This window comes from Mandrillus leucophaeus, unplaced genomic scaffold (assembly GCF_000951045.1).
Source record: "Mandrillus leucophaeus isolate KB7577 unplaced genomic scaffold, Mleu.le_1.0 Scaffold985, whole genome shotgun sequence".
Taxonomy (NCBI): domain Eukaryota; kingdom Metazoa; phylum Chordata; class Mammalia; order Primates; family Cercopithecidae; genus Mandrillus; species Mandrillus leucophaeus.
The window spans coordinates 484,455-500,724 of record NW_012110752.1 but is presented as its reverse complement, the minus strand read 5'-3'; the positions used below and the strand labels follow the sequence as shown (position 1 = coordinate 500,724).

At 47.2% G+C, this 16,270-nt stretch overlaps 1 protein-coding gene across 1 annotated transcript in view; it reads right to left on the bottom strand.

Annotated features, from left to right (window-relative positions):
- Nucleotides 1-2,664: 2,664 nt before the first annotated feature.
- Nucleotides 2,665-16,270, bottom strand: part of MARC2 (mitochondrial amidoxime reducing component 2) — a 65,599-nt gene continuing 51,993 nt past the window's right edge. The window contains exons 5-7 of the mRNA XM_011971076.1: nucleotides 11,753-11,814; nucleotides 11,592-11,663; nucleotides 2,665-3,769 (exon numbers count right to left, since the gene is read on the bottom strand). Coding sequence (XP_011826466.1) covers nucleotides 3,643-3,769; nucleotides 11,592-11,663; nucleotides 11,753-11,814 — 261 coding nt within the window. The 3' untranslated portion in view covers nucleotides 2,665-3,642. The remainder of the gene's footprint in view (nucleotides 3,770-11,591; nucleotides 11,664-11,752; nucleotides 11,815-16,270) is intronic.

Below are 16,270 nucleotides of genomic sequence, written 5' to 3'. Positions count from 1 at the left end.
AGGGCACCCCTCCCTGTGAATGAAGCATCCTGGAGCACTTTCATCACGGGTATTGTTGTAATTTACATCACAGGTATTGCTGTAAGAGCAAGATTAGAGAGAGTCTGGGTTCCCTTCCTTCACCCTGATCCACCCTATCCATCCAAAAATGCACGTTTAGAAAATGAACCCAAAGAAAGAGAGTACTTCCCCCAAGGCCTACAACAGGAGAGCTGGTCTAAGACACTTCTCCACACCTCCTTTAACCTATCAAGTCCCAGTTCCATCCTTTTACCCCAGCAAGAAGGACAAGGGAGAGGACAAGGGGCAGTGTCCCAAGAGAGAACTCCTTCACATGGCAGGAACTTTTAACTCCTTCAGTCTTCCCATGAGTGCACCCCTCCTGCTAATTGGGATTCCTTGGCTTGCTGGCATTCTGCCTAGAGATCAGAGGATCATTTCTCAAAAGACAGTCAAAACCAGACTTTTGGGAAGGGCAGCATTAAACACAGATGCCTTCACGAAGGTCTCCCCAGAGCCTTCTGCCTCTGAAGAGAAGGGAGGCACAAAGGACTTTCCAAACTTATTGACCCATGAAATTGTTTTTAGGAGCATCCCTAAAGGCAAACTTTCAGAATTCCATGGACCAATAAAACACTGGGAAATGAAGTGTTAGGGTGTGGTACCAGAACAAGGTCTGGTCTGAGAGCCACTCTGTCACTTTCAAGGAACTTTAATGTATCTGTTCTCCACCATCATGGGTTGGTTTAATTTGATACACTCTCAGAATGCTGGGAGCACTTGCCTGGAGTTTCAGCCTGCCATCACTGTTGGTGACAGCCTCACAAATGGTTTCCCAAAGTCTCATTTGGCTAATCTAATTTACCTAACCTCCCCCATGCACTCTTACCAAATTGGCAGACCTCCACAAGCTCATCTCTTCACCCTGCCCTGTTATCAGTAACGGGAGAAGACGAGGATGAGTATTTCTCCCTGTAGGACAACTGCCTAAATTCCATAAGCCCCCCACCAATTTCTTTCTGCCTTCGTGTGTATCAGTTGCTGCTCTGGTCTTTTGGTTGCAAGTTTCTAACATTTTCTGCAGAAGAGTCACAAAAGCAAGCCTTTAGGTAGACCCTCTCGAGCCTGGCCCACATTGTCCTTTTCAAGACCTCCAGTTCCGAGTCTGTGATTCTCTATTGCGGCTGCAACATAAGTTGCCACACAGAGAAGACGCCTACCGAGGGTGAATATTTTGGCCTGACCACAAACGTCTGTCATTCACTATTGTAAGATGTGAAAGTCTGGGATGGCCTACATTCCTGATCCTACATTTCAAGTGGAATAGTGTGCAAATGCTCAGTATCCAAAATAAATGGGACATCAGCTTTGTCTCTGGCATTAACCAACTCATTAAATATAAAATAAACACAAGTAAATGGCCTTTAAATCTCACTGACAGAAAGCTTGGCAACTACTCTGAGATTCTAGAGGTCACTGGAACTTCTCTCTTCAAACACGAATTTTCCTCACACTGTGAGGCACAGAAGAACAGGTCTGCCTCCTGTGGGTTTCGGGGTGCTCCCTTCCATGTGGGAGCTGCCCTGCAGAGCTAGCTACCCCAAGAGCCTGTCCATGGAGAATGATGGTTACTGCCTGAAGTATGGCCTTTGGCACTGATCAGCCGCGGAGAAACGGCTGTTAGTTCTTACAAGTGATTAGAAATTCAGGACTAAGGCTTTCACTTGCCACTAATTATAAATACCTAGGAAGAGCCACCAAACCTGACCTTGGGTTTCTGATTGCTCCCTACCTATTGGCTATTCCCAGAGAGCCAATATTCACATGGTTTCCTAAATCCTGTGTACACTCACTGTCCCACGGGTCCCCCGGTCCCATTAGTAATGCTACTTGCTGAACACTTTGCTTTGTCTCAATCTGTCTCAACATCAACTGGACTTGTTGGGGAAGGTGATGGCTCAGGTTCTCTGGATAAATGATGTAATTATTCACCTCATGCCAAGCATGCACAAAACAAATTGTAATAACTCTCCAACCAGAAAACAAGCACATGCACCTCTTTGCTCAGAACTTTACTTCAGAGCTCAGCTAGATTTCAGCAATTACTGACCTCTTTTATAAAATCAAAGTGAAAAATGCACTGCTTTTGGTAAAAAGCATGTTGACTTGATAGTCCTTCAAAGGTGGGTGCTTGCCTGGGAGGCTATGGGTGAGCAGCTCCATTATGCACAAGACGCAGCTGTGGTCAGGCATCAGAATTATTCGCTTTGCCCATTCACCTCAGTCAGCTTTCTTTTTTTTCCCCCTTTTTCTTTCTTAGAGATAGGGTCTCACTCTGTCACTCAGGCTGGAGTGTGGTGGTGCAATCATAGCTCACTGCAGCCTCAACCTCCCGCTCCTGGGCTCAACCAATCCTTCTGCCTCATCCTCCCAAGTAGCCATAGCCAGGACCGTAGGCATGCGCCACCACACTCAGTGCATTTTAAAAAATTTTTTGTAGAGACAAGATCCCATTATATTGTCTGGGCTGGTCTCAAGCTCCTGGGCTCAAGCCATTCTCTCACCTTGGACTTCCAAAGTGCTGGGATTATAGGCATGAGTCCCTGTGCCCAGCCTCAGTAAGCTTTCACAGTCTAACTTTGTGCCAAGACGTTAGTAAGATCGGAAACTAGTCAAAGTAGCTTCCATTTATTCACAGTTTTAAAAACATTTTTCAAGTTTAGTCAACTTCCCAATACAATCAAAGGACAAAATGGCAATAAAAAATATACTTCATCAGATCTTAGAGTTATGCAATCAGTTAAAAAAGTAGATATTGGGTTTTAAACAACTGACATACGCTTTCCTTTTCCCCCTTTAAAGGTTTTCAGTATCCATTTGAAATCACTGAATCACTTTTCTTCTCCTCCACAGACTTCAGAACTTTTTCACCCAGAACTGGAGAAGGAGCACTCAGTCATTAGCTGAGGGGAATGGCAAGGATCCAGGGGTCCTCCGTGACTACACAACCACCCTCCCGAGCACCTTTAGGAAATCCAATGCTGTCTGAGAAGCAGCGGGGCCAGATCCAGATCTATGGAAAATTAATATCTGAAGTGCTTCCTGAAGGTCACCTCAGTCTTTATGCCATTTCAAAAGCTAGCCCGGGGCTTCAGAAGAAAAGGCAAGTGACATTCCAGCCATATTTGGGGAGCTATTTAATTTTCATTGCATACCTCATGCACAGGGGTAATAACACATTCTAGGACATTCTTCTGGCCTACCCACTCTTCCTCTTTCTCTTCTTCTCTTTCCCTAATGAGTGGTAGTGACAGGATGGAAGTCTGCACTCTTGGTAGATAAATGGCAAAGCAGGAGAAAGAACTATTCCATAATCAGTTAAACAGGGAGTTTTCAGAATCCTGTCTTGTCACCTAAGTGTCTTACTGAAAGCCTACTAAGTTATCAAGACTGTATTTCTTTGCTTTGTGCACTGGGACATTGAAGCATTGAGACACGAGAAGTCTAAAAGAAGAAAAATGTGAAAATCACAAATTTAAAGAAAATGTTGAGGTCTCAGTTCTGAAACACCATGCTTCAAGTGTTGTCATTTTTGAGAACATTTTTTAAAGGCATCTAATATTCCAGGACATACAGTTCCCATTACTGGCCCAGCAGGTACACAGGGTCTCCCACTTTGATGGTCCCTGGGTTTTCCAGCACAAAATACTGCCCAAAGAGTGGTGATTTTCCATATAACTTTCGTTCTGAAGGGTCACACTGGCGATAACTGCAATAGGAAAAGATCATGATGAGTCACAGCCAAGCGGACGCAAGAGCTCAACCAGAACGTGGCTTCCATCCCACAAAGGGCCTCCACATGCACAGCTTGAGAGGGCACCATCCCGTCAAAGCTCAACAGAACAACGCCTCCTGGAATGGGGCAGTGAACAGCCTGCCCAGCAAACAACTACAGAAGCATAAGCAATGGCCACATCCCCACATCTTTTCTCTACATTCATGTTCCCCCTTTCAGCATCAAGACATTAGATACTTGGCCGGGCGCAGTGGCTCATGCCTGTAATCCCAGCACTTTGGGAGGCTGAGGCGGGCAGATCACAAGGTCAGGAGATCCTGGCTAACACAGTGAAACCCCATCTCCACTAAAACTACAAAAAATTAGCGCGGTGTGGTGGCAGGCGCCTGTGATCCCAGCTACTCAGGAGGCTGAGGCAGGAGAATGCCATGAACCCAGGAGGTGGAGCTTGCAGTGAGCCGAGATTGTGCCACTGTGCTCCAACCTGGGCGACAGAGTGAAATTCCATCTCAAAAAACAAAAAAAAAAAATTAGATACTCAATGTGTCTAGACATACTTTATCATCTTTCTTTGCCCTAGGCGTCTTTTCTCCTGTCTCCTCCATGTCTGTCACCTGAACCACTATCCTAGTCATCAGTTGGGCTGGGAGCCCATCCTTTACACCACTGTCCTCCCTTCCCACAGCCTGTCCACAGCTGACCAGTTCCAAGGTTCTTCCTGTACAACATTATTTGACTTGGCTTGCTTTTCCTCATTCCTACCATCACAATCTTACTTCCAGCATGCTCAGATTATCGTAATAACTTCTTAACCAATCTTTCTTCCTCGTTCTCTACCTGTTTTCAATTCATTGTTGACACTGCACTATATCACTGTTGTAATTGTATTCTGGTCTTATCATTCCTAGGCTCGCAAACCTTCCATGGCTCCCCAATGACTAAAGAATAACATTCCAACTATTCAGCCTGGTGTGTAGGGCTCTACCTGGCCCCAGCCTGCTTTTTCAAACCTGTTGCCCTCTGCTCCTTACTTGCACCTCTGCAGCTCTCTGCTGGATTTCACCTTGCTCTGTATTTTACTGACTCGGTGAGCCCTCTGTGATTCCTGTGGGATGCCCCTCCTCCAGGTCCCCATGCTTTACAATCATACCTGCCTCAAGGCCCAACTCAAACACCACATCTCCCGGGAAGGAAGCCCAGGTTCCCCCAGCCACGAGTAATTCCCCTCCTCAATTCTCTTTGCCCCTCCAACACTCACATGTCTTGTCCTGTAATGTCAGGGCACAAGTTTGACTCTACAAGGCAGAGTCCCTGGAGAACAAGAACTGTGATTAATGATGCCCTTGTACTGCTCATGCCCAATGCTGGGCCTCCTACGTCGCCTGTGACCCACCATTGTTTGCTGGCTGGATTAGCATGCTCACGAGTAAAACCGTCTGTCAGAGACAGTATAAATATGAATATTTTTGTCCAGCAGCAAATGAAAGAAGCCACAGGGAGAGGGCACACGAGCAGATGTGTGGCACTCACATGGCAAGATTCCCCTACCTTCCCCACTGGGAAGAAGTTAACCTTCAGTTTTTTATTTAATCTAACCCTAATTTTACATCATTTTTATATTTAAAACATTTTTAGATAAATCATTCATTTTATTCTGCCTTGCTTAAAAAAAAGTGACTGCAACAACTTGGTTCTAATGTTGTTCTTCAAATCAGAAACGGCAAAGGAGAAAACAGAGAGTCAAATCTAGAACCTCCTTCTGGAGACCCACAGCTCCTTCCCCAGACTGTAAACATCCTGTGGGCAGCATTGCGTCCACTCTGTTCTCTGTTGCATTCTCATGGCCTGGAACAGTGCCTCATACATATGCTGTAACCACTCAAAAAAAAAAATGTTGGTTGAATAATGAATGAACAAATGAATGAATGAATGAAAATGAGGAGCTGCTGATGCAGGCTTCCCTGCCTTGCCAAGAGAATTTCCTCTCTCTGTAATCAGGTTTCTGCAATGCCTTTGGACCTGACAAACCAGACATCTCTCCTAGCCCGGCTCTCCTCTGTCAGCATGCGACACCCACGACATTCTGGGATCTATGTGTCAGAGGGTGACCTCTTCAGGAACAGGCGACACATCAGCTGCTTGTATGGCTTGGGATTTCCGTGGCTGCCAAGCTCTGTAGTCTAGAGTCCAGGCTCTCATTATCTTGGGGAGAAATTGAGAGTTGGAGTTCTGTGCACCACACATGGATAGTCTATAAGGAACTTTACACATGTTATCTCTTTTAATCCTTACAAACTGCCTATGTGCGAATTTGTCTTTTCTCCATTTTACAGTTAAGTCTCAGGGGAGTAACAGACTTGCCTGAGATCACAGATCTAAGGGATCCAGCTGGGGCCAGAGCCCAGGCCTGGCTGACTTCAGAGTCTGGTGGACTCTTCCCACCCAGGATGTAACCCTGCCTGGTCATCAACATCCTCCTGAGTACAACCGCCGGCCTGAGAAGAACTGAGGGGCCTCACAATATAGTCATCTACACCAATTTCTAGCCACTTACAGTTTTCACCTATCCCTTCCTGCCAACCACACACATACACACTCACTCCCTCACCAGGTAATGAGGAGCAGAGGACCATAAAGAGCGGCTGCCCCTCCCGGCACAGCCTCCCTACACTGCACAGGTCGGGGTGAGGGAGTTGCTTTGTCAAAGTGCAGGTGTGGTCACCGGCTCACAGGTGGCGGTCCACTCCACTATCTAGGAGTAGAAGCGGGGAGAGCTATGGGAGTGGAGAAGGGGTTCTCGGCGGGCCGGCCTGCCAGGGCTTTCCTACAGCTGCCTGGTTTTGCTGCAGACTCTCACCGCCCCCTGCATCACCTCCTCCTGCCGCTGCCGCTGCTGCTGCTGCTGCTGCTGAAGCCCGCCTCCAGGCTGTGTGAAGACTCAACGAGGTCACTAGCGGCCCCTACTGGCACTAAGGGGTATTGCAAGCAGTCTATGGATTCATCTGCACACCAAGTTCAACCGACTGAAAGAAAATAGTGTTGTTTCATACATGGGTCTTCTACGATTTTTTTAATATATGACTTTTCATATATGTATTCCTGTTGGTATTAATAAATTAAAACTCATTTAAAATCTTCCTTAGTGCACTTTCTCCTTAAATGAATACGAAACATGACTATTCTAATGAGCAGGAAGCCCAAGACACTTTATTTAGCTTAAACCGAGGTCTCCATTATTTACAAGGTGCAATGTAAATGGAAACAGTTTGTTACCTTTAAAGTGCTGTGCACCACAGAGGGCTGCTCCTTGTTTACACTGCCTGGTTTACTCATACACTGGTCAACGTCCAGGCCATGACTCCAGGCAGAGTCTCTGGTCACTGCTCAATCCCACCACTGGTGTTCATGGGACCATAAGTCACCAGGGGCAGAAGCCATTCCTGAGGCCTCATGACTGCCTATCTCTACGGCCAGGTTAAGAATTAAACAGCATTGTTAATCCCAACACTTTGGGAAGCCAAGGCAGACACGTCAGCTGAGGTCAGGACTTTGAGACCAGCCTGGTCAACATGGTGAAACCCTGTCTCTACTAAAAATACAAAAATTAGCCAGGCATAGTGGCGCATGCCTGTAATCCCAGCTACTTGGGAGGCCAAGGCATGAGAATTGCTTGAACCCTGGAGGCGGAGGTTGCAGGGAGCCGAGATTACTCCACTGCACTCCAGCCTGGGTGACAGAGTGAGACTCTGTCTCAAAAAATAAGTAAATAAATAAATAAAATAAAATAAAATAAAATAACTAGCATCGTGAACGTTCCCAGGAGAGGTGCCACACTGAACTTACAGAGGCTGGCTGTTGGGCAAGTTCGTGTTCGGTTTCATTTAAAGCAGCCTCTGAGTATAGGAAGAAGTGTGGTCAAGCTTCTCCTCCTCTCAGAAAGTGTCAAGTTTATAAATGGAGACTCTCAATGAACGCAGCTTACATGGTCATTGTGCACAGTATTCTATCACCTATAAAAATCCTATATCTTGCATTATTCCAGTCTACCAGAAGAGGTATTACAAGTCCAGTTTATACCAATAAGGAAACTGTGACTTGAAGAGCCTAAGCAACTTGCCAGTGTCACACAATTAGGAGGTGACAGAGCCAGGCAGGTGGAGGGTCTGTCTCCTCCCTTGGAGTTACCACTGCTATATCTTCTGTGTTTTGCTCAGCAGAGCACAGCCTGACACAAGTGGCTGCTGGCAAATGTCATTGCAGTCACAGTATTCGTGCATCCAGCAAAATCTTTTTTTTCTTTTGAGTCCCCATGCAGTAATTGTGCTATATTCTTTCCATTAGGGGCAAGATGTCATGGAAGCAACAATGGCAGACTCCAGCCATTCCTTCAACCATGGGGATTAGTGTGTACATCACTTTCCCTTAAGAAAGAAAAGAAAAATTCCATTTTCCTGTTTTCCTGTTAGCAGACAGGCCTCCACTGTGCCGCCCACTGTGAGCATTTTACAGACAAAGGCTCCCCTATGCCTCTGTATTTCTTTTTCTCGCACTGCTGTGCCATCCCGGGCTCTGCCTGTGGGTGACTAACATCAGGAGGCAGGGCTGGGCAGGCAGAGAGGTCTCCCAGCTGAGCGCTTGCATTCCAGAAGCAACCCCAGCCATGGGACCATGAGTACCCAGAAGCAGAAAGCGGTGTGGCTCTGAGCAACCTGCCCAACAGCGGAGAGGCTGTGGACACCACTGTTTGCTTCCCTTCCCATGATTTATGCGATGCGGCCAGGCCTTTCTCTTCCCGATTTATGACCACCTGTCTTGGGAAGAACATAAATTAAACATCCATGGCAATTTAAATCTCAGTAAGAGATAGGAGAAGACACCTAGGCTGGCCGCACTGTCTCCTGGGGTATTAGAAGCAATTAGGGCTGGATTGTTGGGCTGCACAAAGCCTGCAGAAGATCAGGGGGGTGTGCTGGCTCCTTACGCCCCCCCGCCTTCCCACCCTTACTCTGTGTTTAGGGTCAATTATCCTCCTTCTATAAACACAGGCTCCCAATGGAGGAAGGGGGGCCCTGAAGATGCAGAGAACAAGCCCAAACACGTGAAGTGCTTTGCGGAGGCCGTTTCTGCAAGAGCATAAACCTTCTAAATCCAGAGGGAAGGATGCCCCACACCGAGCAACTGGGGGGAGAGAGAGAACAAGATGGACAAAAAAGGATGACAGCTAATTCCCCAAACCACTTGGCTGATTTACACAGAACCATCTATTTCTGTCTTGCCTCCCTTATTTTATAGGGAAGAACACACAGGGCCTGAGTGGGGGTGGGGGCAGGAGCACAGCAGTTGGTGTGCTGCAGATCCTGGTCTCCTGACTCCCAGCCCAGGATCTTCCCTCTGGCCCTCCCTGCTTTCTGCCCCTAGTAGCTCCTCTGTGGCCATGGAAAACAGGAAGACTGAGTTCTGGTTTGTTCTGATGGTGAGTGTGCACATTTCACAGAATAACTATAACCCTGCTCTTCTCATCAATGTTCTGTCACACATAGTGACATTTCCCCCAAAATTTTACTATGAAAATTCTCAAACAGGCAATTGGTAAAATAATTTTACAGCAAATACCCATTTACTCACTGCTTGAATTCTGAGCTTAACACTTGACTATATATATATATATATATATATTCTTGACTATATTTATTCTTGACTATATATATATATACACACACACATATATAAAAAACACACTTGACTATATATATCTGTCATCCAAACTGGAGTGCAGTGGCACAGTCTCAGCTCACTACAACCTCCACCACTCGGGTTCAAATGATTCTCCTGCCTCAGCCTCCCGAGTAGCTGCAACTACAAGTGACCGCCACCATGCCCAGCTAAGTTTTGTATTTTTAGTAGACACAGGGTTTCACTATGTTGCCCAGCCAGGTCTCGAACTCCTGACCTCAAGTGATCCACCAGCCTCAGCCTCCCAAAGTGCTGGGATTACAGGCATGAGCCATCGTGCCTGGCCTTGACTATACTTTCTTTATCACTTATGTATCTATTCATCAATCCACTGTATTCTCTCAGGCTGGTCTGTAGCCCTCCTCTTTGAAAGTTGCTGTAAATCACACCCAACGCTGTTGGAGTCAGGTAGAGACCAGCCACTTGCTATCCACCTCAAAGATTCCTTGAGTCCCACAAACCCCCTTCTCCGTAACTCCCTCCACCCACCCTGTTTGACTTCCCTGCTGACCACTGTATCCCTGCCAGGTGGCTTAGGCCCTCAAGGCCACCTGCTAACCTTGCTGCAGCCTGGCCCACACCCTGGGACTCATCTCCTATAGGATGACAGGTGCTGGCCAGAGAAGTCAGGCCATAGCCTCATGCTCAGGAGTGAGGTGACAGCAGGGATGACACCCCTCCAGCCCAGGGCTTCAGCTTGCCCAGAGAAGGGGTCAGATCTGGGACAGTAGAATTATCAGGGAGGGATTGGGGCTGATCAAAGAAGACTGAATCGTTGGCCCCCAAAAAGGCATGAGGTTGGTGAAAAGTGGAAGGAAAGGGAGGCAGGGAGCCTCACGTTATAGAGAATGAATCCTGCTCCACAAAGGCCAGTGCAACCTCTCTGTCATGCGCTCGTTCACGATGGTTTTGATACAAGATAGTCGCGTTTCAACTGCATTCCTTCTTCAAGGTTCCCAGGGCCCTCCCTTCTACAAGTTATACCTCGGGATGCCAAGTCAGGACCAAAGCCAAAGAAGGGTCTCAGGGACTGTAGAGATGAGGCCTGACACCTGGTCTGTAACTCAGTATTCAATGTCAAAGGAACCAATAAAGAGAAGCCCCCTTAGTTCATTTTCAGTTTCAGCAATTTCCTGGGTCCCAAATTTGGCAGATAACAGCACTGAAGTGCTTGGATACTAAACTGTTATTGGTGTTGTTTTCACAAAAGTAATGCAGAGTAATTATAGAAAGTTTAGAGACTACATATAAGAATAACCCTTTTCCATAATTCTATCACTGAACCAAAACAGCATCTCCATTTTGCTTCATCTCCTTTCAGCCTTTTATCTACTCATGTGCATTTATGTTTTTTAAAAAGTAAAATCAAATAAAAATAAAAAGTAAATAGTGCTATTTTATAATCAACCTTGTAAAATCAACATGGCATCCTGACTATATATACAATTTAAAATGATTCTCGGTACTGTGCCTTTCACTTAAAATTTACCCTTAAGAAATTTTAAAGTAAACATAAAAGTAGAATAGTGCAATAAACCTCCCCATAATTATCACTCAGATTCTATTTATGAAGATTGTGACACATTTTTAAAATGTACTCATCTATCCTTTTTTCTTTTTGCTAAAATAATATATAGCATATAGCAAGTTCCAGACGTCACATCACTTCACTCCTACACACATACTTCAAGCAGCGTCTCTAAAATATATTGACATTTCTAATATAACCACAATGCCACTAGGACACCTAGTACATTTTTTGGTATCATCTAATACTCAGCCCATAATAAAATTTGTCAAAATACATAAGCAATTTTTAAACATTGATTTATTTGAATTATGATTTCTAAATGAAAGATAAAAGTATTTATTTAAGCACACATGTTGGTGCTCAAAATACCGGCGAATGTTTCCCAGATCATCTCTTTGATGGGACCCCCTTGAGCTTCAAGACTATGTGTGTGGTGTTTTCACTGCTTCCCCTTATAAACATTAAGCAACAAATATTGCTTCTGTTCCAGGCACCTAAACCCGAGGATGAGCCCCGTCTGCCCAGTCCTACCTCTTCAGTGTTTCCAGCGGCTCCTTCCTGCTCATGACGCCGGTGTCTGGGTCCACTGTGGTTAAAATGCATCTGGAGACACACACAGAACATCATAAGGGGGACAGAGCAGAGTGGCCTTATCCCCACCCCCACCCCACAGGGACAGGAAAGCACCTTACCTGGAACAAGCCATCAACCTTTTCAGTTCCACGTCACCAATAAGAAGCTCGTCCCAAGAATCCTAGGAAACAAAGCGCAAACTCCCATGAGCACCTTCAGGCCCCGCCCCTGACACGTGTGTAGAGACTTCCCAGGAGCGCCCGCACCTAATGATGTCACCCACATCAGCGATGGCAGCCTTCTGTTCTCCCCCAGCCCTGCTCTGCCAAGCCATACCCACACACCTTCGCGTTCCCTCTCTCTGGCTTTCACATGCCAGTTCATTCCCCTGAAATGAGATTTCTCTCTCCTCTCACTTGCAACTGTCGTGGAAACTCACCTCGCTCGGGGAGGCTCCCTGATGATCCCACTTGACTCCTGGTGGGGGTTGGGGTGCACAAAGTGGATGGGGTGGGTGAAAGTGGGGAGGGGGACAGAAGGGGACATTACGCATTACTTCAGCGCGTATCAGATCCCTTCGTGCCTGCCTGAAGTTATATGGCTCAAGAGCCTGAAGTCATTGAGTACGTGCATGTCTCGCCGGCCAGATACGGACACATCAGGAGCAGGGCCAGCAGCCTCATTCCTCTTTGATTTTTGCTGGAGCATTTACGAAGCACTGAAGCCAGGGGAGCTCTGCAGGCATTGCCTGTGGGCTGGGTCAGTGGAGCCTACTTTCCACGACAAACCGCATTAGTGGACCAAGGTCCTCCAATCTAGCAGCCGACATAGGTCATCCATACATGGAATTCTAAAGATCAATATTCTGTTTTTAAATGCCACAAATATTCACAAAAAGCACTCCAAGGCAGCATGTTGTGTGTTGGTTTCACTGTGCAGGCAATACTTACTGTGGGGATTTAGAGGCACAGCTCTCCAGGCTGGTCTGGTTAGAGGAAGTTTTATGGAATAGGTAAGGTAAGTGCTGGGTCTAAAAGGGCAGAGAATTTGAGAGGCACAAAAGAAGCGTAAGGGGACTCCAGGCAGAGGGGACAGCAATAAGAAGGAAGGGTGCTGAGGAGGCAAAGTTCATTTGATTATAGTCCTGACCTTCTTACCCTTGGAGAGAATTGCCCGCCACACAAGGGCGAAAGGCAAAGACCTGGAGTTAGAAAGCAAACTGCCTTGTCCTTGGTTGATGATGAGCTGAGGGACAGAGTTTCAAGCTCAGAATTTTAACTCCAATAGTGTGTGTTATTCTTGATATATATGACACCGGGGTTTTGTTCTGTCATAAATCATAAAATGCGTCTCAGGTGCATACTTTCAACAGTCCAGAAAACTGGGCACAGCGGATTAGCACAGCCACAGCCTGTCCTGTGAACATTTCTCCACAAGGAGGCACTGTGGTCACAAAAAACACATAAAAAGAGTATAAAAGGAGAAAAATAAGGGTTCCACTTAGGAAATTAAGTTCTTATTAATTAAAGAAATATTTCCAGAGCCCCTTCTATGTCGTAAAAACTACTGGGGATTGAGTCATAAGCACTGACGAGCCCAGGAAAGTCTTCCTACAGCACCTGGAGGTGACCAGTTCAAACAGGACAAGCATGGCATGGGAGAGGCTCAGAGCACACCACAGCTTCAGAGACGGGAGGGAGCTCTTTGAGGTCCTGCCATCACAGCAGGCTTCCCAGGGGAGAGGGCTTTTAATCCAGGCTTTCAGAGAATGTCAAGAGTTTTAAGTAGGGAAGGGAGTAAGAGTCTCAGTGACCAGGAGACATCAGTTTGCAGTTTGGAGCTTTCATTGGTGATATGGTTTGGTTGTGTCCCCATCCAAATCTCATCCTGAATTGTAGCTCCCATAATCTCCATATGTCATGGGAGGGATCCAGTGGGAGATAATTGAATCATGGGGGCGGGTCTTTCCAGTGCTTTCCTTGTGATAGTGAATAAATCTCACAAGATCTGATGGTTTTATAAAGGGCAGTTCCCCTGCACGCATTCTCTCGCCTGCCACCATGTGAGACATGCCTTTGCTTCTCCTTTGACTTTTGCCATGATTGTGAGGCCTCCCCAGCCATGTGGAACTGAGTCCATTAAGCCTCTCTATCTTTATAAATTACCCAGTCTCGGGTATTTCTTCATAGCAGTATGAAAATGAACTAATACAGTTGGTAATAAAGGCTGGAAAAGCGGACTGTGGCAAGGTTACAGAGGAATGTAATGATTGAGTGGGAAGTGTGGACCTTTGTGACATGGAGAACCACTAAAGGCTTCTGAGCAAGGCAGCAACACTGATGTTTTGTCACAAACTTTTAGAGAGGGAGAGATCACGCTGATCAGCTCTGGGAGGCTTGGCTGTGGCAATATTCAGGAGGGAGCACTTAGTGGTCCAAACTTAAGGTAACAAACGTTGGATCTGGCTGGTGGTTGAGAATAGAAAGGGGAGCCGATGTGGCTGGGGCTGGGAGGAACACAGCAGAGGGAGGAGCCAGGGCTGACTGTCACCCTCCCAGACTGGGTGAAAGAAAAAAACGAGCTGCCTGGATAGAAACAGCGAAGTCAACAGAAGGAGTTTGGGGACCAGGCATGGTGGCTCATGCCTGTAATCCTAGCACTTTGTGAGGCCAAGGCGGGTGGATAACCTGAGGTCAGGAGTTCGAGACCAGCCTGGCCAACATGGCAAAACTCCTTCTATATTAAAAATACAAAAATTAGCTGGGCGTGGTGGCACATGCCTGTAATCCCAGCTACTCAGGAGGCTGAGGCAGGAGAATCGCTTGAACCCAGGAGGCAGAGGTTGCAGTGAGCTGAGATCACACCACTGCACTCCGGCCTGGGTGACAGAGCAAGACTCTGTTTCAAAAAAGAAAGAAAGAATGAGTTTGGGGAGGTGGGGTGAGGGTGTAGGGGCTGGTGTGTGAGCACCTAAGTCTGAGTTTCTCTGTCAACCAACAGAGAGTTGGAACTGTGACACAGCACTCCAGAGGGGGTCCGGGTGGACGTTTGAGGGACCTACATCAGGTGACAGAGGGTGATGCTGCAGGAGAGTGTGATCACCAAGGAGGGGAGAGAAAAGGGTCAAGGCCAGAACTTTTGGAAGTAAGGAATGAGGACAAACAGCAGAGAAGTAAGGGCAGTGCAGCCAAAGGAGAAACGTTTCAGTAAGTAGTGCCCATGGGTCCTCAGGGCGGGGTGGCGGCGACTGAAAAAGTCACTGACTGTGGCAGGTGGGGTGGATGTCTCTACTGTGGCTCTGGGGAGAAATGAGGTGTAAGAAATGAGTGTGGGGAGTGCCGATGATGAAGGGAGGCAGAGAAAAGCCACAGTTGCTGAGAAGGTAGGTTCTGAGATGCGGAGTGGGTCTGCTTTCCAGAAACTTCCGTGCAGGTTCTCAGCCTTCCTCCATGCTATCCTGCTCTCTCAGCTGCACCCTGGCCCCACCTGCTCTAATCCTTCTCCAGGCTCCTGGCAGAGGCAAATATGTACCATGCAAATCAGATTCGGTCACTCTCTGGCTAAAAATTCTTCCCAGACTCCCCAAAACCTGACACCAAATACCTGTGCTCTCAGCTCCCCTCCTCTCCCGAGCCCCAGCGCTGAGAGATGACCATTCTCTCACACCTTCACCTTCATAGCCCTGTGTATGCACCCCTCCCTCAGTGCTCCCCCTTCTCCTGGACAATACTTATCCGGTCATTCATTTAACAGATAAGTAGTGTACACCTACTATGTGCCAGGGGCTCTCTTAGGGGCTGGAGATAAGGAGCTTGCATAGGGGAAACAGACAATACACTAATACCTGAGTACACACGGCTTGTTAGGTGGGGTGTGTGCTGTGGGGGGCTGGATGAGTGGGGTCAGTGAAGCCCACAGCAGGGGACTGAAAGAGGCACTGGAGTGAGCCATGAGGCCTGTGAGGGAAGGTATGCCAGGCAGAGGACCCGGCCAGGACACAGAGAAAAGGCCAGTATGGCTGGGGCAGAATGAGACAGCAGAGGGGAGTGAGAGGAGAAGCGGCTGGGAGCTGGCGGGGTGTCATGTTGGGCCTTCAAGGCCATCCATAAGGATCCCATCTTTTACTTGAAGAAAGGTAGAGAACTGTGAGAGGGCTTTGAGCAGAAGAATCACATGATGTTACTTACATCAACAGGGTTACTTTGACAGATGTGCTGAGAACAGCCCATGGATGGTGGCAGGGCTGGGTCAAGAGTGGGGCAGGAAGGCCAGTGAACCCAGGCTGTTGCAGCACCAGTGGTAACTACATCCAGGCAGGGAGGGGAGTGGGGAGGAGGGCCCGGCCATAAAGATTTGTCAACTGTAGGAACTTGGGATATGAGACAAAGAGAAGAACAAAGGGTGGTTCGCAGTTTGGGGCCTGAGCCAGCAGAAGTCAGGGCTGCTGTGTGCTGAGATGGGCGAGACTGGGCACAGCAGGCTTTAGGGTGGAAACCTGACCCTCAATTTCAGACATCCTGACATTGGATTAGACATCCACATGGAGCTATGGAGAAGTAGGGGAAAGCTCTGGCAGAAGGATATAGTTAGGAGTCCTCAGGGCAGATGAGGTTTTGAAAATGAAAGAAAGAAAGAAA